Here is a 25,997-nt window from a genome sequence, read left to right as displayed (position 1 = left end):
ATCTTACATAAAACTACAGTTAGATGGGACGTCGTCAAGATCTAAGGATAAATGTGTCTGATTGTAGGGTCCGTGCTAGTTGGTCACAGAGGCACGCACTTATTCTTAATGTCCCAGGAGGCAGAATCAGGGGAATTGCAAGTTCTAGTCTCGCCTGGAGAACACAGTCAGACAATGAGACCCTGTCTTGGCGAGAAAAGGAAAGGTAAATAAAATCTATGCTACTAATCACTGCAATGTTATACTTTAAAAAACACATACTAAGGCAATTTAATTATGAATGGATATACTTCATGGCCCCAGAGATGGCCAGAATTATGATGGTCTGAAGTTTTCCAAATGTTTGACACTGCCCACATTCAGAATCATGGGTAAATAAGACTGTGCAGAAAGAAGTAAAAAAAAAAAAAAAAAAAAAGACAAAAGTGTCCTTGGTTTTAAAGGGTTCATCCCCCCCATATCTGCCTTTGTACCATAAATGCCCCCCTTTCCATTTATTGAAGAAAAAATGCAAAATCCAGACTGGAAGTGTCCGGGCAAAATGAAGTGTCTCTCTGTAGTAAACCCTCACCTGTCTTCATTCAGTCATCAGGCTTAATGATATGACAACACTTTTTGCATATTTGTATTAAACATTGCCACTGACAATTCTGCCAAACAAGACCCTTTTAGAGCCAAGAGCTAATCCATCAGTGTCCTATCTGTAGACTAGCTATCACAACCAACCTCTCACATTCTCGAGTATGTGGAGAGACTTGAGGTTGGACAGCAAAGCTCCGTACAGGTGTAGTTTCCAGCCCTCACTATGGGTTCTCAGCTCTTGAAAAGCCACTTTTGACGGAAGCTCTCTGTTTGATGTGGATGGTGGTAAGAGTTATTTTTACCCTGTGGGGAGAGAGAGAGAGAGAGTTCTCTCTCAGTGAAAAGAAAATTCCAAGCTAATGAGTTAGAATTGGGATTGGGTCAAAGTGAAGTACAGTATAGCTTTTTAAACCAAGTAGTCATAAGCGTCGCTTGTGCCAGTATGTGTTGGGCAGGGCTGGGTGTTTCTCTATATTTGTGAGAGGTTGAAGAGGTGTGAGCAGGGTATGTGATTCCTTTCCTCTAATCCCATGTGGTTAAAGCTTGGTCATCAGCCTTCTTGGCCAAGAGACTGTAACTTCACTGCTGCCACAAAGGTGGGGAGGAAAATGCCTATTCATTAATGTCAAGACTCTGCTTCAGATGGCTTACGGGCCTCAGCACAGCATTCAATAAACCTCTATATAAAGCGTGAGTCAGACTTGCTCCTGTCAAGCTTGTTTTAGACATCAGTGCACTTTATAGAATAGATTCCTTTGGGGTTTTATGGACTTGAAATGGAAATGAACATACCTTCAGGGTTGGCTTTTTTTTTTTAATGCCAGTAGGTGAATGCTATTAGTGTCCAACTTATATTTTATGTTTTAATTCACCAAAATGTTTTCTTACCTAAATTTAGAGAATTTAGATTATTAAATCCAAAGGATATCTGTGTCATTCTTTCCTACATTTCTTCATGTGTTTGTATCTATATATGAAATGTCCATTTAAAGAAAATAGTTCTTTGATGCAAATAAAAGTAAATTGTGTTTATAATTGTATTTTCTCTCTAGCTATTAGTTATACTTCTGGTTGATTCCTTACTTTGCTGTCTCACAAATTCAAACATATAGCAATGATTTTACCTGCTATTGGATGAGAGACCAGCCAAATATGGATAACTATAGTATCAAGTGGCTGTACCCATGTGCCTGCCCATATTTTCCCTAGCACATTCCCCATTCAATTGTAATCCAACACAGTGAAGAACTACATTAACTGTTACTCTAACAACATGGCCAGGAATGGTTATCATAAAATGTAGTTTTGTCAATATGACAAAAGTTGATTTTTCAGTTAAGGCCACGGGGCAAGTGATTTAAGTTTATACACTATAAATTCTACACCTCATGATCAGAGAATCATAGATTATCCAGGGTTAACATGGTAACAGTTATTACATAACCAGCCTCTGTACTGTGCCCTTGCTGCCTGTCCACCCACCCCCTTTCTGTTTTAGGATGCAACTAGGAAAAGACTATCCACTTTTATCTTCATGAATATACAGTCAGGCACAGTGGCCACCTCCCCGGACAATAGTATAAAACTATTGTACATTACTATGAGTGTTGAATATGTTGGGAGTCATTCTGAGCATATATATGGTCCTATTATTTACTAATCAAACTGAACTCCATATGTTAATGATTTGGTTATAGTAATCACCCCCTGAAAAGGTGTGTGTGTGTGTGTGTGTGTGTGTGTGTGTGTGTGTGTGTGTGTGTGTGTATGTGTGTGTGTGTTTTAATACTGGAAGACCTATTGGGGAAACAGAAATGACTGGGTTCGTTTTGTCGCTCAATAGAGCCGGGGCTGGAAGGCCTTGATGATCTGGCTACAGTGTACAGCAACGTTGGCCAGCAGCTGAACGAGACAATGCGGCGCCGCAGACACGCGGGAGAGAATGATTACAACATCGAGGTGCTTCTGGGAGTGGATGACTCTGTGGTCCGTTTCCATGGCAAGGAGCACGTCCAAAACTACCTCCTCACCCTGATGAACATCGTGAGTAGTGACTCCTCTGTGAGGCTTTTGCTCATTTCAGCCTCCTGTTTCGTTAGCGTCCTTGGACAGTGGTACAAGAACCTTACCCAAAGCCTGTGCATAACAAAGTTTAATCCAAATTCTGATCTATACCTTTAAAGTACAAAAATGCAGTCAGATGAAGTAAATGTTTCTTTTGATCGGTCTACTAGTTTCTTCTGTTACCAAGTAAAAACTCACATGTTTTAGAAACCATATTGGATAAATTTATACAATGGTTTTGATTTTCACTTTGTTTATGGAACAATTAATACTCTGAAGACTGTTCACTTGCTCTGGATAGTTAAATAGTGCTTCCCAATATTGCTCTGTGCCCCAAGATGATGGATGATTTTTTATTTTATTTTATTAATTTATTCATATTACATCTCAATGGTTATCCCCTCCCTAATGATGGGTGATTTTAAAGATAAATCAGAACTTTTAAACAAATGCACTATTTTTAAAATTCTAGGTAAAAGGTAACATATTTACAAGCACATAGCCACTGGCTCAGCAATTGCTAAAAAGCTCTTTAAGTAATATGTACTTTTCTTTTATGAGCCTTTAATCAAGGCAACTTTGGCTTCATTTCTAATTGCTGTCTTTTGAATCTTTGAAATTGGCCCAGGTCAGTCGCTAAGAAATAAACAATGATAACACATCCAAGCCACCTACTTCTGAGAGATAACTGAGATGGTGGCCCCATTTCCCTTCATGTATTTGACCCCATGGCCATTCTATAATACATGGTATACTGATCTTAAGCTTTTTTGTAAATCTCTTTCTTCTCTCTGCTTTTTGGTGCTTGATTTTATTTCTTTGGGAATCTGTACCACTCACTTTTTTTCATGTGTAGTATATTTTATACAACTATGAAGATATGTATTAGATATGGAAATTCTTAATTTCATTAATAATTATTTCATGGACACCAATATTTAAGGTTGTTAAATTTATTTCTGTTCATTGAGATGCCAGTTTAATAACCTTATACTTATTCCACGAGTCTATGAGGTTCTGAAAGTGTGCTCTGCATCACTCTACTAAGCTCATGGTCAGTGTAGTGGAATGAAGTGATATTATTTGAATTCATAGCCCTTCCCTTACTGCTGACATTCAGAACTTCCTAGAGAAGGAATAAGGGGGGAGGGGAAAAAATCTCATTTACGGTAGGTTGGGTTGAATTATGGTAGCCCATAAATGCTTTGCCAAGGAGCATGTACAAACAAAGACCAAACACTAGAATGCTACTTTCTGGACCAAACTTTTAATTTAAAGACTTTCATATAGAATCCATACCTTAGCATATTATTCTAATGAAAACTCTTCTTTCTATATTTATTTAAAATCATTGTTAATGGATTAGATTATCAATCTTCCTCTTTAAAGGTCTTACATGTTTGGTAATAGTGTTTTTATACATCACTTTCTCCTGGTCCACTTTCTTTGCCTCTTTAATGCCTTCCTGCTCAATATTCACTATGAAAGAATAAAAGAAAAGCCATACAAATAACTATGAGATTTCAAGATCAATAAAAAGGAACCTATCCACCTTGTTTTCTAGTGTAATAATCCAAAAAAAGTTAAAATGCACAGTTATTAACAGTTGGTATGAAGATTTGAGTTACTTTTCCATGGCTCTGATAACACACCATGATCAAAACCAACTTGTGAAAGAGTTTATTTTGGCCAATGGCTTCAGAGGGAAAGTCCATAAAAGCAGGCAGAAATGCCAACAAGCCGGTGGAGCGATAACTCTAACTCGTGTCAAGTTGACACAAAACCAGCCAGTTCAACCCCGTGTAGGTTTGTCTGTGTGCTGAGTTAAAGGGTATTGCAGGGAGACAGGGTATGAGAGACTTGGAAAGAAGATGAGGCTAACTTCAGAAAAAATGGACACAGCATCCTAAGGCTTGAGAATGTTCTTGCTAATAAAGAGCTGTAACTGGTTTCAGAGGTGATTAGTGCTTCTTTGGTGTGGGTTTTAGAAGCAAATTCTGGCTGCAGTAGGATGACTGGGAGGCTCTTCTTCTTTGCCTCCTCATTCAACCTGTTCCCATCTCAGTACCTGTTTTCATGTCCCATGAGCTTGCCCCTCCCTCTTTCTTCAATACTGGGACTCAAACCCAGAGACTCATGCATTCTTTGCCAACTACTGCTGAACCCCATCCACAACTCCATTCATTCCTTCTCACATTTATATTTTCCATCCTTTTAGCCCTGTGCCTCTCTCACTAGAATACATGTCTGATCAGAGCAGATTCAGACTCATTTACTGTTCAGTTCCCCACTCCTCAGACACTGGGGGAACATGTCAAAGTTTGAAGAGAGTGTTATAGACCATTATAGTCTTGCGTAGCATTACAGCTACTAGGAATGTTAGGTTGGGGTTGAGAGAAGTCAGTGGACTTGGTTGAAGGACACCTGTCTATTCTAAGTACCAGGATACCAAGATACACCAGAGAGGGATGCAGAAGAAAAGTGTGTGTGTGTGTGTGTGTGTGTGTGTGTGTGTGTGTGTGTGTGTGTGTGTGTCTAGTCACATGAGACACAACTATGGAATGGAGAGTGTTAATTTTTTCATAGATCAATTCAGTCGGGTCTAGCCAGATTACCCTGGCTGTCTTGGCAATCAAAGGTCTCTTTAAAAATTCACATATCTATTCATCTGCTTCCCTGAGCAAACAGCAACAGTTATGCCTAACATGTTTTTGTTTTAGTTCACATTTATGAAAACCAAGCACCATTTTAACCACTGTTCACATACGGACTCACGTATTCCTTTCAGTAACTCTGTGATGAACATAACACTGTGGCAATTCATATTTACCAATGAGGAAACTGAGGCACGGATGGTGAAATAACAGGGTCACATAGATTAAAAACCCTAGCTAGACAGGTAGGTGACATGTCCCCTACCACTCTACCACACTGCCTCTCAAGACCTAATTCACCTGAAAGAAAAAATGAGTGTCACTTTGTTGAAGCCAGACAAAGCTGTTCATCACCTAGTCAGATAAAGGTCAGGCTGTCCTGCCAGGGGACTGCCCTGGAGAAATTGTCCTGACCGGGAACAAACCTGGAAGGAATTTTCTTTTCAAGGAAAGAGATACTTGATTGGATTTTTGCCTTTTTGCCCTCTTTATATCATTGGCAAATGTCATTAATGTCAAGGCCATCTGAAAATTGAATTAATATTCTGTTTACCCGTCCTTTCAAGTCATTTAATGAGGACTCTGGGCTCATCCCTGAACTCCTCACTAAATCTCCTTGGCCATACCCAGTGTGGCACCCCTGGCGATATTTTGGTCAACACTATGTGTATCAAATACATGACTTACAGCAACATCTATGCTTTATGCTTTTCTTATACACGACTCACTGACTATACACTCTGCCCTTTTTTCCTCACTCACCTTTTCCACTATTTTTCTTAGTATGTTGAGTGCATAATTGCTTGATCAAAAGTAAATTATTTGTAATAAATCTAGAGTGCAACCTCTTCTGTAAAAAAAAAAAAAAAATCTGAAAGGAGATAACCAAAACAAATGAATGTTGAGTTACCTCTCCTGGTATAACTCCATTCCATATTTGTAAACTCGGAGGTGTGAATTGCTGTTATTCTAAAATGAACTCTGTTCTGCAGGGCCGTGATTTGTGGGTTTGAAAGTGTGCTAAAATGCTTAAATCTATTGGCTGTAGACTCACACGGCCCAGGTTTGCATTCTTGGCTTACTCTATAACTGTGACATTGGGCAAGTTACTTGACAACTCTGGGTCTCAATTTCCTTAGCTGTGAAGTGAAGATAGTATTTTTGAGAGTGTTTCAAGGATTGCTTGAATCAGCACAGGCTAAACTATATGAAACAATGTGGAAAGGTGTACATGATGTTAAGCATGGTAAGTGGATTTTGATGGTGTTGCTTTTACTTTGTAAAATAGGCTTTGTCTCTAAATGTAAAACTATTGTCTTTACAAATGTTATTTTAGTCCCTTCTACTAGGCTAAAGTTGGGAATTCGGTGTGATACACTCTTAGCTCTTTCTATAGGGCACACTCTTAGCTCTTTTATTGCATGGTAAAAATAGGCAGTGCATAAAGGTGGGTCTTTAGGACTCTTATACAAGACTATAATCAGATGACACACAAACTCAAAATAAGAGTTTCCCAATATTTTGCTTTGCTTTTAAGAGTCAAATAAGTAGACATTCAAAACAGGATTTTCCTGTGCTATTTTGAAATTTCTGTTTAACTTAGCGGGAGCCGTCTTATTCGTGGGTAAACATGAGGAGGCCTACAAGCCCGCTGGGGGTGTAGGTGCTCCAAGGTGTAGGGAGCAGCTAATTGTGTTTCTCCCATCCCAAGAGTGCACAGTGCCATCTGCTGGTATATCTCTGCCACCTCTGCGAAAACCTACACTGTCATTTTTTTTTTTTTTTTTTAGTTGGTTGGTTGATTGGTTTTTTTGTTATGTTGTTGCTGTTTTCAGTAATTTTTTTTTTTTTTTGATGATTTTAAATTGCATCTTCCACTTGCTTGATATGTAACAAATTCAAATGGAAGAATTTTGAAATTCTCTTAGAAGTACCATGGGCCATTAGCTTTTCTTGAGAAAAGGTGGAGGGTAATCACGTGTTTTCACAACACTTCACCAAATTCAGACAGGTGTAAAAGGATTCGGCATTTTGCAGAGGATGGATGTGCCATCTTGCTTGATTTGAACAGCCTGTCCATGAGGCAGGTGATTACCATTTGCCAACAAGAAACGTGAGGCCCCGAGTGGTCAGGTAACCACTTTGAAGCCACTGAGTTTACTGTGGAAAAGCTGGCAGCAGCATCCAGGACTTGGAACATATTGGTGTGAGAACACTGTGCCTGTGACCCCGATGGGCATGAGGAGATGAAAAGCTGTTGCATTACTAAGCACATCTTAACACTGTGGTACACAAAGGAATCAGCTTTCCTGGTCCTGGAGATGAAGTATACCGGGTAAGAGCCGGGGCTTTGCATATTATAGACTGCTGTTGCTGGATTTTCTCACTCAAAGACTAGTTTCTTCTAGTGTGAAAATATTGCCCCTGTTTTGATTATTTTAACCTAGGATAATATAGCAGGAATTTGAAACAATCCTATCCCATAACTGATGATTTTTCACTAAAGTAGCCTGATATCCAATGGTCTGTTGTGATAGTAGCTTTTATTAAATTATGCACTTCTTCTGGTGAATGTTAATTTGACTCTTGAAACAGTACCCTTTTACACGGCTTGATTCTGTTGCTGTTGGCATTAAGAATTTTTCCCACTATACTTTATTGGTATGGTGCTGATTTTTAAATTCATTGACTAGAAATTAATGTACTAATTAACGTAGAGTGGTCATATATACTGTATTTTTAAGACTATAAGATACACCTGTCCATAAGACACACCCAGTTTTTAGAGCAGTAAAACAAGAAAAACACTAAAAACAGTAGTTGGACCATAAGACACACCCTAATCCCCACCCCACCTCCACTTTTGGGGGAAAAAGTGCATCTTATGGTCCAAACAATATGGTACTTTTCTATCTCACATGTCACAAGCTGCATGCCGTTATTACCACCAGTTCTTCACTTTGTGACTCTAAGGTCACTCCGCTGTGCCTGTTTTCTGTAGCAGTCACGACTGTGTTTCCTACCCTCTGTCACTGCCTCTTTCCCAGAAGTTAACCCACTTTTCTTCCATATTTCAAGATTTATTGTTCATCCCTTTTGCCTGATTGCTGGCATCACTTTTAACCTTTTGTCAAGAAAGCCTTTACACCTCAGCTCCACTCAGCGAAGCATGAGCCTACCTTTGTGTGTGAAGCCATGCCTCTCATTGGAACAGCTGCCTTACCAAGAGGTCTTGTGGAATGCCCATGGGTCTCTGAATGAGAGCATCAGTGGTGTACGGAACTGTAACACTAAGAATGTTCCTGCTGGATATCCAGTCTAGAAGAGGAGGGTAGAGAGGTTCTGCCTCCAGTTAGGCAGGATGCAGTGGGGTGTAATAAAAGAGACTCAGCTACTGACAAAAATACGTTCTAGAAAGCAGTCTTACGTTGGATTGGAAATTGCCCTTTTGGTAAACATGAGTGGGTTTTATCTTTATTTTCTATAGATGTGGGCACAAGTTTATTGCTTCTTCCATATCACAGCTTTAAGCCTTTGTAGACTTTTCTTCCCACCTCTGTAAACGTCGATGCCTTTAAGGCCTTTCCCTCTATTCTTTGTCTTAAGGCTGAGAAATTTGCTGGGATGAGTTGTGTCCTTTAATTCTCTACACAAGACTATGAGATCGCGCTGTTTATCATGCTCATTTGGTTAAGTCTCAGAGTTGTTATGTACTGAAGGGTTTTTAACCAAGATAGTCTTGAGACTATTAGTGTTCAGTGTCTTTAACCGCTGCATCTCCCGGATTGTTCTGGATATGACACATTTTCAGGGCTCTTCGCCCTCTGTTATTCCTCAAAGGTCATTGTGTTTGGTGACCGCCTCTCTTGTATGTCAGTGCACAATGAGTTTAATCCTCTGGGTGTCCTTCAGCCTAGAGTGAGCCAACCTGTGCATGAGTCGCCTGTCTTTACTCCTATGCAATGCAAGGGTTTATCACGGACTGGTTTCCTTTTACTTTAGCTTTACTATCTACAGCCGGGAACCTGGGAATCTTTCTAATCTATGAATATGCATACATGTGTACATATGTTTACAAATAAAAGTTATACTTTCCCTTATTTAGTATTTCCTAGCTTAGACTGACCTTTCACATCCCATCTTTGGTAGCTTTGTAAATACTGTGTACAATCTGAGTATGTAGTGTGCCACCCATCGGTCTTCATTTAAGGTCTCCAATATTGAAGTTGTTCCATGCAGTCATGCTAGAATCTTGAACCATTTAAATAGAGATTTCTTGGCCCATTTCTTGGTTAGCGTGGCAAGTCTAATGTCACCCACCAGTCAGAGTTTCCTGATGTGTGCATTTCATTCTATGATGATTGGATTTTCCGGCCTTCCTTCTATGGCATTACACTTGGCTCTGCAGCTTTTAGATTTGCCAAGCCTGCCGCCTAAACCCCCTGGATTGAGAGTGAAATTGTGGTTAGTTTTTGTCTCTCTCTTACTTTCTGTTTGGCGTTGGAGCCCTTGTTCTGGGGACTAACTAGTACCTGGAACCCAGCCAGGTACCTCTGCTGTTGTCATTCCTGCTAGCATGTGCCAAGTTGGACAGCTTTTCTTTGCACTCACTTTGCAGGAGCTTAATCAGAAGATATAATTACAGTGTGCTTTAGATTCCCGTCTGCCAGCAACTCACTGTGTGGTTTAGCTCGTGGCTTAAGGTCTGCAGGCTTCGTCTTCCTCTGTATAAAATGGAGTTGAGCTGTGACCTAAGGTTGCTTTAATTCTAATAGCTGCACCATTAAGGCACACAAAATCACTTCTGAGAAACTGTAGCCTAAACTTAAAAATGAAATAATGACATTAGAGTCAGAGTGAGCTCTTCAGACTTGAATCCAGGCCTGACGTCGCTGATATGCGCTTGTACAGTCACCTTAACAACGCATATTCTGAAAGACATCTATCCTGCAGTAGTTCTAAACAAGCGCCGCCCCAGCAGCTCGATCCTGGGGGGACACTGGGAAAGCCACCTACTAGCTGACTCACAGGTAGGTCCCTCAACCAAGACAGCACTGCTGCCAGCCACCTGGGTATGCCTGCTGCTGGCTTTCTTTTCCAGTGTGGTATGGCCACTCACAGGAGGACAGAAATATCACCAGAGTCAAATTCTTGTTTTTTCTGTTGGTGAGTCGTGTTAGCACATGCTCAAATATGAGCCTTCACACGTGTGCACGTGCATGCACACACAATTTGATAAGCCTCTTCTTAACATGTCTATGCTTATTTTTCTCTGTACTAAAATCAGTAATTCACATATCCAAAGACAAAACAAAAGATAAATTCCATCATTTTGGAGATTAGCTTAAAGGGGAAAAAAAAAAACAATGTAAATTGACCTATCTGACTGGAGTGCTTGTGACTGGCACGGCTGCTCTCTTGAATGTTCCATGTGTCTTGAAATCCTCGGCATTGCCTTTCTTATAGCAACTTTCTCCTTTGTCTCCAGGTAAATGAAATCTACCATGATGAGTCGCTGGGAGTGCACATAAATGTGGTCCTAGTGCGAATGATTATGCTCGGTTACGCAAAGGTAAAAGATCTTCAAATGCATGGGCCAGGGACATTAGAGACTAGGTTAGTCAGTAGGAGATTGGGTGGCAAAACTAGCCTTGATCTTGTGTAGCCCCATGACGATACCAAGCTGGGAGGAGACTCTTCCTTCCCTCATGGGAAGAGATTTCTAAACTAGAGCAACTTTTTGATTGAGGCATGTCTCATATAGGTCAGGTTGGCCCTAGTCTCCCAATGAGATCAAAACTCCTGATCCTAAGTGTTGGAATTATAAGCATGTGCTAACACGCCAAGAGTATGCTCTGCTAGGGATTTAACCAGCATTTCCCTGCACACTGGAAAACTCTATGAATTAAGCTACACCCGGACCCCAGGTTATCAGGAATTTGAGGTATAAATGAATAAGTAAGTGAACATGAATGGATGGCATTAAGAAAAAGGAAAATGTGCTTGGCCTGCATCCTTCAGGTTTGTGACCTGTATATGCTCCAATGTGTCTCTGTAAAGGGCCCATGTGTAGGGTAGTTACTCTCAAAACACTCGGAATATGTCCACAAGGAAAAGAGAAGTATCTTTTGTTTTGATTTATTTAGAACAATACTTCAAATGTATATATTTAAAAGGAAAGCACCCTGAATATTTTTTCAGTTAGAGGTTTTTTTGTTTTGTTTTGCTGTTGTTGTTTTTTGTTTTGGTTTTTTGAGACAGGGTTTCTCTGTGTTGCCTTGGCTGTCCTGGACTCACTTTGTAGACCAGGCTGGCCTCAAAATCACATTGATCTACCTGCCTCTGCCTCCCAGTACTGGGGTTAAAGGCTTGCGCTGCCACGCCCAGCCCAGTTAGGGAAGTTTTAATCCTTTTGAAAAAAAGAAAGTTGGATCAAAATGTATCCAGTGGCCATTCTTGTAATATAATTTAAAAACCTGTGTATATCAATATTAGATGTGTTCCTGTCCTTGGAATGAGTTAAATTCCGCTGAGAAGCCTAATTTGGCAGCTTTCATGTTTAAAACAATGAATGTCTCCCATCACTAATCCTCTCTGGTAGGAAGCACCAGGAAACTTGTGCACTTGGGAAACCATTGTTGGCTCTGTTTTTTAACAATTAAATTTTTTTATACAACCCAGCTAGTTTACACAAGAGGGGAAAAAAGGTTAAAGGGAAACAAGTGAACCTTCCGGTCTGAACCAGCTGTTCTCTCTGCCCTCTCCGCCTGCCTGTCTGTCACTCAAGAGGGCGGTCTCCCTCTCCCATTGAGGGTCAATTAGAAACACAATAGTTCAGGTGGAGTCCCTAGGTCAGCTTCCTGAATTCCAGGCCCAGGATGGTTCTACCCAGTCTATCTCAAATTTAATCTCAGGGAGTATCTGTGGTGTGTCCAAGGGCAAAGCCTGCCAAGATTGCTTTCACCTGTGACAAAGCTTACACTCCTTCCCACAAACTGTGAGCCTCTGTGTGTTTGTGTTTATGCCTCAATCAGCCACATATCCCCGTCTACATATAGGCCAGCCCTGATCTTCACCTTCTCTCAGAAGCCTGATGGATTTTGGGAAGCTACAAAGGGACACGCTAACCCCAGCTGGAAGATTGAACAGCCTTCAGTTGGTTATTAAATCATTTGTTTGGCAAACTGTATGATTAGCATAGACCAGGCCAAGCTAAGTTTATTAAGAATGTAAACAATGATAATAACATTTGCTGAAATTTAACAAAACTCAGGGTCCTCTAGCCAATTAGGAGCTCATTTGGGATTCCAAATTCAATTTCTCTTTCTGTTAGAAACACTCTGGGAAGGAGAAACCTTGTGCTGTTAAAGGATTGGCTTCTTTGCCCATCGACTTTTTAACTCCAGACCACATTGGGAACTTAATATTTATATATATCCACTGAAGTTACCAGATAAGAGACCAAGCCCTGTCATTACCATGAAGTTAAAAAGCTATTTTTCCCCCAGGGTGCAGCTGATGTAATTTGACTGTTCCCCATACAATAAAGTTTGATCAGTCCTGCCAAATCTTGAAAGAAGGAATTTTCCTCCTACATACAGAATATTTCTTGACCAAAAGAATACACAAAAATTTTAACTTAGATCTTTGACTTTCCATATCCCTGGAAAAGGTCTCACTCAAGAATCTTTGCCAGTATTTGTATGTAATGTGTGAGACCTAAAATTTGAATAGAACCAGGAAATGTTTTAGATTTCTAAAAGTTCCCCCCAAAATAATTAATACTGAGGGACTTCAGAGTAATGAATCCTTAGATGGAACATGGAACATGTATGTTTTAAGAATTCCTAATCAAAGTTGATCTCCCAGATAATATTTCTGAGTCATTGCTGAAACATCACCATGAAATCCAAATCACAAAATTTGTGTTTAACATATTCTTTCCTTTTAGTCCATCAGCCTCATAGAAAGGGGAAACCCATCCAGAAGTCTGGAGAATGTATGCCGCTGGGCTTGCCAACAGCAGAGACCTGATCCCAACCATGCCGAGCACCATGATCATGCAATTTTCTTAACCAGGCAAGACTTTGGGCCTGCTGGAATGCAAGGTATTACTATTACTATTTAGAAGAAAAACCAAAGGCCTGGGTTTTCAAAAGAAATCCCAAGTCAAGCAGGTTGTGCAAATGCTCACATCTCTTACCACACTCCTCATCTACCAGCCAAGCATACATTTTCCCCTCTGTTTCTTCCAGAAACTTTTTGTAGAATCCGCAATGTTAAATGCCACTTAAACACCATAATAAATGGCACTTGCCTTTAAAATAATGGCCGAACATTTGGAGCATGGAAGAGATGCCATAACACGCAGTGTGATTCCCACTGACTGTTGGGAATGAGAATGGCTCCTGCCAACAATCTTTTTTCCAAAGTCGGCTTACATCTATCTAATAAACCCTCATGTAGGCTGTGGAGAAAGACCGATGGCCTTCTTTTCCACGTCGGTGGAATTTCTGGCTCCCTCCATTAGAACCAAGATATAGAGGGCCATTTACTAAAACAGAAAGACAAGGCAGAGATGATGGGCAGAACAGAATGGTAACCCTAGGCAGTCCCTTCCCACTTTCCCAAGAGAATATGGCTTACTGATAACAGAAAAATAATGTTCCCCTATTTACGAGAATACTCCTCCTCCTCTTCTTCCTCTTCCTTCTCCTCCTCTTTGTTGTTGCTCTTCTTCTTCTTCTTCTTCTTCTTCTTCTTCTTCTTCTTCTTCTTCTTCTTCTTCTTCTTCTTCTTCTTCTTCTTCCTCTTCTGCTTCTTCTTCTTCTCCTGCTGCTGCTGCTTCTGCTTCTCCTCCTTCTCCTTTTAGGCAAAGATCCAGTACTAATTATAATGATGTGTGTGTGTGTGTGTGTGTGTGTGTGTGTGTATGTGTGTGTGAAATAAAAATGATTGTCATTATCTGCAGGCTATGCTCCAGTCACAGGCATGTGTCATCCAGTGAGAAGCTGTACCCTGAATCACGAAGACGGCTTTTCATCTGCTTTTGTAGTAGCCCATGAAACTGGCCATGTGTAAGTTACTACTGACAGCTAGATAGAAAAAAAAAACCAAAATATTTTGTTTATATTATTTTTTCTTTGCCTCTGTGCTGTTGTTCACACTTTGAACAAAACTGAATGCCAGTGTGAGTTCTCATCCTTTGCCAAGTGGCAGGAGCTGAAACCAGTGACGGGTCATGTTCTGAAACTCAATGAGGAACTCTGTCTGCCCGAGCACTCCCGTGCCTTTGATGGCCATAGAATAAGGAAAGTGTTTCATTAGACTGCTCTCAATTTCAGTGTCCATGGTGTCTCCAAGGAAGCCACGCTGATTTTTAAAGACTCTGTCCTTCACAGTATGTGTTGTGGGGACGGAAGGTGAAGTCCAAGCCCTGGCCCTGCAGTTCTTACCCACCAGCTCTCCTTTGTGTTCCAGGCTGGGAATGGAGCATGACGGGCAAGGCAACCGGTGCGGCGATGAGACCGCCATGGGCAGCGTCATGGCGCCCCTCGTGCAGGCTGCCTTCCATCGCTACCACTGGTCCAGATGCAGTGGTCAGGAACTGAAAAGATACATCCAGTATGTGCCTCGCTGCATGTCATGCCCTGCTGCATAGGCTACACACATGACTTCAGAGGTGTTGACCCCAAAGATTCTATAAGGTCATACAGTGGCTTGAGCCTAGAACTTAAGTGTAGTTTTATCTGGGATGGGCTCTCTCTGGGGTAGATTCCTTCTGACTGATGTTCAGACTTGACCTGAGGATGGAGATGGGGTGTTTGTATGGTTCCTGCTTTTAACCCTATTTATACACCGCAGTCCTATTGTGCAGTCTTAGGATCTGCCCATCCACACTTTGTATAGGTTCACTTAGTGACAGGAATATGGCTGCCGCAGCACTACTCTATCCCAGAGTTGTGCTTGCTTCACTTTCTCGGAATCAGTAAAGATGGAAGACGAGTAGAATAAAACCAAAAACCTTAAAATCCCTGTTTCTGGAAACCTGCCCTATGAGCTGACAAAGCCCCAGAGTGTTTGAGCTATGAATCCTTTTCCTTAAAGATCTGATTTCAGCAATGAGAATTGAATGCACTTATTGTTTTCCTCCCCGCAGCTCCTATGACTGTCTCCTTGATGACCCCTTTGAACACGATTGGCCCAAACTCCCGGAACTCCCAGGAATTAATTATTCCATGGATGAGCAATGCCGGTTTGATTTTGGCGTTGGCTACAAAATGTGTACTGCGGTATGTGGCCCCACTGTCCGACGAGGCGTCTTGTCTTGAAATCTGCTATGTAGCTCTTGTTGGGTGAGCTTCGCCAGCTCCCTGGTCTAAGTGTGAAAGTGTCTACCGTTATCTTGATTTGCTGTGGTGACTGAGCTAAACTAGATGCTTCGGTAGCTGGCCTGAATGCATCCGCACGAGAGGTAAGAAGGCGGACAGGTAGATCACAGGCTTTTAGTTTTTAATTACTTCTTTTAGTTTTTGAGATTACAAAATAATTACATCATTGCCTCCTCCCATTTCTTCCCTCCAAAGCCTCCCAAATACCTCTCCTTGTTATTTTCCAAATTCATAACTTTTTAAATTAAAATATATGCTTGTGTGTGTGTTAGTATGTTTGTGTAAGTATATGTGTGTTAGTGTGAGAGTGTATGTATTTGTTTGTGTGTGTGTGTGTGTGTGTACACATACTGCAGAAGTAGGGGCAGAAACATTGCAAGGCTTTTATCTTTAGGATGAAAAAGCCAAGATCGAGAGCCCCTCAAGCCACTTAATCACTCCTGGGTAAACAGGGAGCTAGCTGCACTTTGCTCAAGGTTCTCCAGCTCAGATCTTTGTGTCTTGTTCCTCCCCCGGGTTTTCTCACCTTCAGAGATGGCGTTGAGCTTTTCTCTGGCATGGTGGCCAGTATTCCATATGTCTGTGGCTATAGAAAATGAATATCCTCATAGAACAGAAGAAACTCAAATGGAAAAGTGTGGTGGGACATCCTTATCATCCCATCACTTGAGAGGCTGAGGCAGGAGGATCATGAGTGTGAAGCCAGGCTTTATTCAGCTCCTTGGTGTATTCAGGACCAGCCTGCTCTAGAAAATGAAGCTCCATTTTGGGTGGGTTTACTTTAGGTCTTTACTTTCCAGTAGTTAGACAGTATGATATGGATGTCAGGCAGCGTAGGTCAGATCCGACTAAATCCATGAACTTGAGAACCTACCATATGTGACATCACTGGCTTAGTTTTCTTACACCTGAAGTGTGGACACTGATAGCATTTCTCTCTCATAGTTTATGTGAGGATTCACTGTGGTGATGCAATGCAGGCATCGCTCGTCGTTGCTGCTTCAGAACAGAGGATTCTAATTGGAACCCTAATGCAAGTGTTTATTTCTTGATATGTTAACACCTTAGATATGAACTTGAAATTAAAATACCCCTCGGAGTAATACCATATGAAGAAGGTGTGTATAAACTGTGGTTGGCAAAGGTCCCGCTCTCTGAAAGTTTACATATGCTTTTCCTTCTTTCTCTTCCAGTTCCGGACCTTTGACCCGTGCAAACAGCTGTGGTGCAGCCACCCCGATAACCCATACTTCTGTAAGACTAAGAAAGGGCCCCCGCTTGATGGCACTGAATGTGCTGCTGGGAAGGTAAGTGTGTCTGCTGCGTGGGAACCTCTCAAAAGTCGAGCACATGTCAGTCACTGTGGGACAGTCATCCTTAGGGAAAGTGCGGTGCCCGGGGTTTCCTAATCGCTGAGAAAATGCACTAGCTTCTGAAGCTGCCATCACAAATAGCTCTTGAGGGCAAGAACCAGGTATGCTGAGGTAACTTCTGTATGTGAACAGGCCCTGCTCCCTCCAGAGACTGTAGTGGCTATTGGTTCCTCCCCGTCCCAGTTTTGGCTACTTTCCTCCCATACTATGGCCACGCCCGCCTCTGACATCTGACAGTGAGTGTTTGTTCCCTCTGCTGCTTTCTTGCAAGATCTGAGCCTTTTCATGATGTTTTGAGTCTACCTAGATACCTCAGGATCATCTCCTGAACTTGAAACCCTTAAATGAATCCTGTTTACAAGGAATTTTTAACTAAATAAGGTCACCTTCACAGGCCCAGGCAGTAGAAGCTTTTAACTTTGGGAGGAGCAGTCTGTCTGGCTCACTGCAGCCAAGAGAAAGGCAGTAGGGATGGCAGATCTATGGCCCCTGCGACTAGGGTCTGATTTACTTGCTGGCATAGCATCCCTTGTGAAAGCTGCCCAGAAATAAAGGCATGTGAATTTATACAGAAGACTTGGCCTCACTCCTGGGGGAAGGATGCCCAAAGGTTTTAAATCTCAGATTGTGTAGTTAGTTGAGAATGAATGCTTAGAAGCTGGCTGGATGCCAAGGCGTGCTTCTCTTAAGGGCAAAGGCCCAAAACAAAGGCATGCTAAGAACGCAAGTAGAAGAGCCTTAACTGGTTAGAAATAATAGATTGTACATAGGAACGAATGCTGCCAGAAAAGATTAATGCAACTTTTACTGTTTTAAAAGGTATATTTCAAACATACATGAACTGTTCTTAATGTGAAATATGCACACTAATAAAAATCTGCTATTGCAAGCACTTGCATTCTCTCAGACACTGTGCCAAATACATTATATATAGTATCTATCTTTGGGAAGAGTTAATAAATAAGTTTTTGACTAAAAATCAAAACAATCATTAGTAGAATCTTTATTGGCTTATTAAAAAGTTATGTTATAATCAATTTTAGCATCCAACTCCCCTACATATAATTGTATCATATTATATCTAAGTGTATAAAGTTTTTTAAAGCTACTTTGTCATAATATACAAAAAGGCAACTGAATTTTTTGGAGAGAACATGATCTATTCCCTTGAGAATACACCTGCCAAATGCCGAGCAGTGTTGTCAAGGAACCTCACAAGTAGCATTGTGGTTGTATTGGCCCCACTTTGTTCCTACATGTGGCCCCTAAGCAATTCATGAATTTTTATAGACCTTGATTTTACTTATCTATAAGGTAAAAAATATCATCTAACCCATTTATTTTTCAGATTCATAAATTAATATTCTATAAAGTTAAAGGTGCTTTGAAAGCTGACTATAGTTTTAACTAACTAATTAATTTTGAAGTTGAGACATATATGCATGCCATTGTTTTAAAAGGGGGCACATGAACATCTAAACCTCTCGGGTGATGGATTCAGTGAGAAGTGACACCGAGAGTGGTACCTGTTGGGCAGGCTGGACACTCACTTGTGGCGTACGATTCCAAAACTTATCTGAGTAAATGTTATTGTATGATTTATTTTTATTAATGTGTATCCGTACATAACATGTATGTATATAAGACTGAATGCCCAGTGTCTGTCTGGTGTGCACAGAGGCCAGAAGAGGGCACCTGATTCCCTAGACTTGGAGTTACAGATGGCTGTGAGCAGTCTGGTGTGGATGCAAGAGAGCAGTGAGCACTCATAAGCAACCCCAAATGTAGCGTTTTATTTATTCTTAAAATTATGGATCTTCGTCATCCTTTTGAAAATATATCTTTGTGAAGCAAATGCCTATGGGTGCTTTAAGTCAGTACTTAACTGGAAGAAAAATCAGGAGATGAAGCCCTTCAAATAAGTGTTTCTTGAACAACTCCTTCCCCGACTTTCCTAATTACCTTTTTTTTTTCTTTTTTTTCATTTCTCTAAGTGGTGCTATAAAGGGCACTGCATGTGGAAGAATGCTAACCAACAGAAACAAGATGGCAACTGGGGGTCATGGACCAAATTTGGATCCTGCTCCAGGACGTGTGGAACTGGTGTCCGTTTCAGAACACGCCAGTGCAATAACCCCGCGTGAGTATAACCCCGCAACTCCTGGTGCTTTCTGTTGGCCGGAAAGTGGTTCCGTGTTCTCTTGTGAGTGGGTTTCCTTCTTCCATCCTGCTTGCAAAATAGAGGCTATGAAAAGGTGTTGTTCCCAGTTCACAAGCAGTGTCTTTTGGGTTAACAATGTTATCAAATGGTAGAGAGTAGTCACTCATGAAGGCAGACACTCAGATGAAGAGGAGAGAGGTGGTTTTCTTCTGAAGAACTTGATGTTTCGAACTATCAGGTAGCTGAGTAGAAAGTTTAAAACCACGTGTCCTGTACGCTGCAACGTGTCTGTAAAAGAGGCACAGGGGCATTTGGAGGAAGAAGTACCAACAGTTTCACCGAAGCTCCAGAAGGGCGGCCCAGCTGCCTCAGTGTAGACTGACAGACTGGCAGGGACTATGAAAAGAAAAGGTTCACTTAGCCCGACAGGAAAAGTAGTGGAATTGTTCAACTTTGATTTGCTGACTTGTTCAGCTAGGGTTCGAGCTGTGAGCAGCCCTTTCTCTGTTGTGGCAGAAGGACAGCTCTGAGCATGAATTTTATAAGGACTGATGGCTGCCCACTGCCTCCACAGGAGGCGAGGATGGCAGCATGAGAAAGAGTGGTGAGGCTCAGGAGCACAGCAGTAAAGAGCTAAAGGTTCTCACCATAGCCCATGGTTCCCCATTGATTCTTACCACTCCCTTGTTTGGAAAAATCATTCCATTTTTGCATTGGACATAGATGGAAGTAGAGACACAGGGCTATATGCTCAGTGTTTCTTTGAGTTGCAGCCTCATGTCTTATACATGGTAGAAATACCATTTTTCTTGAGTTCGTCTGCCCGGCTTCCATCTTTGTATGCTTCTGTCGTGAATAAAACGTACCATTTCAATGCTGACTTAGGTTGTGTTTGGGAGTCATTACCCCCTACACAGAGAATGATAAGGGTACATTGAGAGAAACACTCGACATTGGAAGTTTGGCATCATTCAGTCTGTGCTGGCAGCTCGGACACTTGGCTCTCTGCCCAGCAGAACTGCTTCTGGGAGCCTGGGCCTCTGGGCTCATGCCAGGCAGCCTTTGAGGTGTCGTCTTTTCTCTAGGCCCATCAACGGTGGGCAGGACTGCCCTGGTGTTAATTTTGAGTACCAGCTTTGTAATACAGAAGAATGCCAGAAGTACTTTGAGGACTTCAGGGCCCAGCAGTGCCAACAGCGCAACTCCCACTTTGAGTACCAGAATACTAAACACCACTGGCTGCCACACGAACATCCTGACGGTGAGTGGATGCCATTCTATGGTCCCTTAGTGTTCAAGCTTGGCTGACACCAAGCCCTTGCACTTTTGAGCCCTGTGTGGCAACATAGGAAATGGAATGTTTACAGAGGCTAGTCACTCCAGGTTCCCAAGAATCAGTCCTTTCTCCTGAGAGGTATGTTGCGTGACAGGCATGTTATCTGGCAACCAGCCCTGTCACCACCACCACCCCCCTCATGGGAAGTGACATTGGAATCACTTGATTCAACTGAAATTGTCAATGAAGAAATAACCACAGCATGGGAAAATAGTCCATTTACAGCCAAGCCAAGATGAAGACAGAAAAGCAAAAGGGAGGAGGCAGCCATGTATTAAAACAGACTTCATAGCCTTGTCTAAACTAGTTATTAAAAAATATTCTTGGAATTTTTCTTCTAATGTTTCACTTCTTCCCACTAAATTCTGGCTTAGATAGGCTCAAAATGAATTCTCTTGTCACATTTGTTTGGCTGACCAATGTGTATATGCCACTGAATTCTATTGAGTGCTATTTTACAGGAAATCTAAGCATGGACAGGTCAAAGTTGAACACTTTAGAATCAAGGCATTATTTTCTAATATAATTTAGTGAAGTGAGTCACCTATATTATCAACTATGTAGATTCTACAAAGGGCACAGGCATCAGCTAAGTGATAGGGTGAGGCCCAAGACCAATGCAGTCAGTGTTAACAATGATAGTAGAGTGAAATTGGCTTTGAGTCAAAGCTTACTGCTAAGCTAATGTAGGTGACATCAGGGTTTGCCAACATAGTCTGCCTGGGTCAGTCCCAGGCTACATCTGACTGATGTACCTACTAAGTTAATAGAAACCCTTATTATCTCAACAATGGCCCAGTTTACATGACATAAAATAAGGAATCACACTAAAACATACATGCATGGTGGCATTTCTGCACTTTTCATCTACTCCCTATTTTTATTCATCCAGTATTTCATTTGCTTTTCAGGAACCCATATTGAAGTGTTGCATCTTAAAGTAAATTGTGCTGGGCAAACATTCTATCTTATGTAAATAAATAATTAACGCCTTCCTCTTATGCAGCTAAGAAAAGATGCCACCTCTACTGTCAGTCCAAGGAGACTGGGGATGTCGCTTACATGAAACAGCTGGTTCATGATGGAACACGCTGTTCCTACAAAGATCCATACAGCATATGTGTGCGAGGAGAGTGTGTGGTAAGTTCAAAACCCTGCCTCGACAGCATCTCATGGGACATGTTTCAAGTTCTTTTCTACTGATTTGTGGTGTTGTTTGAGAAAGGGTCTCGCTGTGTAGCTCTGGCTAGCCTGGTACTCACAGTATAGGCTGGCTTCGACCTTACAGAGCTCTGCCTGTGTCTTCACCTCCTGAGTTTCGGAATTCAAGGCAAGTACCACCATACCCAGCTCTCAACTCATTCTTATTTGTGAGGTAGCATTGCAGTGGCCATTTCGAAGAGTTGAAAAGATAATATGTGGATTGGCGAAGTTGTGCTTAATTAAAATCAATCTGGTTCCTGCCCGAATCAAGATTCAAGAGCAGTTTTAATTGTACTTCTGACACATCCAGATAATTTTTCTAAGTAACTAATGTCTCTAGATTGGGAACCCAGTCAGGAACTGCATTTGCTTTTAGGATTTTACTAGCGGCAATCTACTATTGTAAACATCCTTTGTTTTTATAGAATCTCATATCTCATACAATGTGTTTTGCTCAGATCCACCCCCTATTCCCTCCCCTCCCCACCACTTATCCCTTCCACATTTACGGGTCCTATTTTTATTTTTCTTCTTAAACCCACTATTTCTACTTAGCGCTGCCTGTGTGCATAGGACCTCTACTGTAGGATGGGTGGCCTTCCAGGGGTCACATCCCTAAAGGAAAAGTATTGTCCTTCCCCCAGAACCTATCAATTGCTTGTGGCCCCTGAGATAGGGGTGGGACTTCATGAACCCCTCTACCGCCCATATGGGATTTTGACTGGCTTGAGCTTGTGGAGGAGGCCTTATACCTGTTGTCACTGCCCCTTTAAGTTCATGTGTGTAGCAGCACAATTGATGTCTACCAAGTAATATATTACTGCAGATTTCCTTACTTCCGGCTCTCAGAATGTTTTGCCCATCTTTCACAGTGATGTCTAAGGGCAGGGTATGTTATAAATGTCCCATGTTGAGCTGAGAATTCCACAGGTTCTTTTTACTCTGCGTGCCGAACAACTGTATGTCTCTGTTTTAAATGCCATGTAATGCAAAAGGAAACTTACCTGATGATGGTTGAGAGTTGTGTTCCTCCACGGGTAGAAGGACAAGAATTGAGGGCGGGGTGTAGTACCTAGCTAGTCATAGAGTTTTGGTGCTATTAGTAGTACCAGAGATGAGCTTCTGGAGTGGGTTTTAAATCCAAGGAGAAAGCAATTGGTGAGTCCTATGCACCTGTGCCACTATTGCACCAGTGGGCATATCTTACTAGGCTAGTCATTATTGTAGCTCACAGAGTTTAGAGTAGGTTAGGACTGTTGAGTGCTTTTTCTCTCCCAGTTGTTTAAGTAGAACTTTGAAGGTTAGCTTACAGTGGTGAAGTGTCCGGGTCAGCATCGGTTTGATTTCTTAGCGTTCTGTGATTCATCTGTGCTGTTTCTTCAGCAATAGGGTCTTACACCATCAAGTTCTGAAGGGTAACCAAGAGAAATAGCAATGACTTGTAATGCCTAGAGAGGTCTTAGGGACTCCATTGACCAATAACTCAAAAAGAGGCCACCCATACCTGACACTGGGCTTTTTATTTGATGCCCTGTAGTGTCTGAGAGAGACATTGATTTCCCTCCCATTATAAAGCCACTATATTTAAGATCCTTGATAATTGTATGTGTATTACATTTTAGTTTAAGTGCCATTTTTAATAAAAAAGTACAATTTAAGTTTGTTTAAAAGATTAATATCATATTTTTCAAATGGTTCTAAATTTTATTACTGAACTCTATGTCACACCCCAAATTGTAGGCAATAAAAAAGTTTTCTCGTCTTGTTTAGTCTTTTTATTCTGCAGTTTATTTTCTTGTTCATACTGAATGGTACTGTAAACATCTACATTAACTAGAACAGTCTTCCTAGCATCCATTTCCTTTTCACTTAGCTAAACTGAAGCACGCTATTGTGTTGCTATAACAAAATACCATAGGAAGGGTAATTATGAAGCCAAAAGAAAACAAAGCTCTTGCTAAATGAATTGAGGTGTTTTGGCCTATGGTTCTGCAATGACCAAAGGTGTGGCGATGAGTCATCCGTGCTAGAAGTTAGAAGGGGAAGAGAGGCTACGAACTGAGGAGGAGGAGGAGGAGGCAGTCACTCTTATACTCTTATGGTGCTTCCTTCCTACCCCCGTTTGCCCTCCCCTTCCCACCCCCCCCAACCCCGTGCACTCTCTCAATAACTATCCCATATCTGTGACAAGGACATTAAAAACTCAGCAGAAGCCTCATGAACGAGTCACGGCAGCTTTTCGTTGAGTTCGTCTTGTTTTGAGAAAGCATGGCACACTATAGCCTAGGTGTGTTCCAGATTTAGATCCTCCTGCTTCAGCCTTCCTAGTGCTGAGATTAGACGGCTGGAAGCCGTGAGCCCACACCTGTGAGCCCACACCTGTGAGCCCACACCTGGCTTCCCCACAATTTATTAGGCCCTGCCTCTCTATACTTTTGATTTGGGCATTAAGTTTTCAACATTAACTGCTTGAGAATAAATATAAATGATGGCAGTCATCATTTTTTAACCCCCGCAGTGTTTAGTACTGAATCTATGCTAGTTCCTCTGGCCATTTTCATATCAGACGTGTAAAGGCAATGGGTTGTCATGTTCCACATTTACCCGCAGGGTCTCCTCAGTCCAGAAAGCCTTCAGTAGTTGCCTCCTGGCTGTGAAAATGTAAGCTCGCCTGACCTTCAGGGCCTTGCCCAGCCTGTGCCATGTAGAGCGGTCACAGCTCTTTCCCCGTTGTGCAACGCCTACCCTCTACCAGCTCCCACTCGTGTACTCTCCATGAATGTAAAATTTCACAATGATTTCCACTTTTTCCACTTTTAAAATGTCTTCTTACTTTGTTCCTTCAGGGCTATGTAAAACTCTCTGGTATTTTGGGGGATTTTATTTTACATCCCAAGTCACTTTTTAAAAGCTAACACCGTTTTACAACTTGTAACATTACTGTGTGCGTTTGTGAAGATGAGAGAAATACGGAAAAGGCACCATGCCATTGATTTGTAGGTTTTTCTCTCCCCAGAATCAACTTCTTTGCTTAGAAATAGTACTAGGAAAAGACTTCATTTTAAAAGACTGATTAATTTTGTTGATTTCACACCAGTTCTTCAAAAACCTGGGGCTTGAAAAATCCTGACTACAGTGGAAGTCTGGCACAAATGAAGGGATCATCATCCTGTGTGGTGGCGTTTGATGCTTGGCACATTAAAATTAGCTATGTTTAACATCTTCTCTCCACAGGAGGTGGGCTGTGATAAAGAAATTGGTTCCAACAAGGTTGAAGATAAGTGTGGGGTCTGTGGAGGGGACAATTCCCACTGCCGAACTGTGAAGGGGACATTTACCAGAACACCCAGGAAGCTTGGTAAGATGTGTGTTCTCCTGAAGATATAGTTTAGAATTTTGGGATTTTTTTTCCGTGAATTTCACAGAAATTAACATATATTTTTAACAAGTAATTTAACTCAAAATAAAGTTCATATTTCATAGCATTCCTTAGGGAAATAACTACTAAATTGAGATAAGGAACACTGTGTTAGTTTTAGTGCTTAGAGAAAAAAAATCTCTGCTGTATGTTATTTTGAATTTAATCAAATGTGTATGGTACTGAAGATTAATTTTGAATATATGTGGCACATAACTTACTGTCTGGAGATGTAAAGTGTTAAAAAAAATTTAAATATAATTTTTAACATATCATTTTCACTTATTTTTATTTTAAAAGTGAATGATTTTATCTTGTTAGCATATGCATGGAGCTATCACTCATAGTGTATTTTAAACAAAATAGAGATATATCATATGAAAATGCAAAGAAAAAATAACAACCAAAAAAATAATCTGAAGTATAATTGCTCATGTTTATGACCTTTTGTGCTTATTACACCCTTTAACCTGAAGTTAAATATACATCAAAATTTAAAAAATGGAATAAAAGAAGCTATTCTCATGCAATAGATAGTATGTAAAAATATTTGTAGTTGCATAAATTATATAAGAATTTCCATAATATTTGCATACAAACATGTCTACAGTATAACAAATATTCACATGTTTCATGAGGTTTACTAAGAATATATTCAGGAAAATAACAGTTCAAAGTCAATGACATCATGTTGTCATGAAGATCCTCTTAAGTCTCCTGTGGCACTATCAGTATACTATCGGATGGGATGACAGAGAGCACAAAGTAATTTGTTTGTGGGGCTCAGAGTCGCGTCACAGGTTAATAGCACTGTT

The 25,997-nt window shown here is 41.1% G+C and overlaps 1 protein-coding gene across 1 annotated transcript in view; it reads left to right on the top strand.

The window, feature by feature from the left end:
- The window catches only part of LOC127210507 (A disintegrin and metalloproteinase with thrombospondin motifs 3), a 204,932-nt gene that overhangs the window by 170,462 nt on the left and 8,473 nt on the right, over positions 1-25,997 (top strand). The window contains exons 4-14 of the mRNA XM_051170165.1: positions 2,426-2,625; positions 10,789-10,872; positions 13,252-13,408; positions 14,272-14,377; positions 14,781-14,924; positions 15,460-15,592; positions 16,885-16,998; positions 19,059-19,204; positions 20,311-20,486; positions 21,568-21,701; positions 24,999-25,122. Of these exons, the coding sequence (XP_051026122.1) occupies positions 2,426-2,625; positions 10,789-10,872; positions 13,252-13,408; positions 14,272-14,377; positions 14,781-14,924; positions 15,460-15,592; positions 16,885-16,998; positions 19,059-19,204; positions 20,311-20,486; positions 21,568-21,701; positions 24,999-25,122 (1,518 nt within the window). The remainder of the gene's footprint in view (positions 1-2,425; positions 2,626-10,788; positions 10,873-13,251; positions 13,409-14,271; positions 14,378-14,780; positions 14,925-15,459; positions 15,593-16,884; positions 16,999-19,058; positions 19,205-20,310; positions 20,487-21,567; positions 21,702-24,998; positions 25,123-25,997) is intronic.

Source organism: Acomys russatus, chromosome 28 (assembly GCF_903995435.1).
Source record: "Acomys russatus chromosome 28, mAcoRus1.1, whole genome shotgun sequence".
NCBI classification, from domain to species: Eukaryota; Metazoa; Chordata; class Mammalia; order Rodentia; family Muridae; genus Acomys; species Acomys russatus.
Note: the sequence above shows the minus strand (reverse complement) of the source record. Positions and strands in the feature narration are given on the sequence as shown.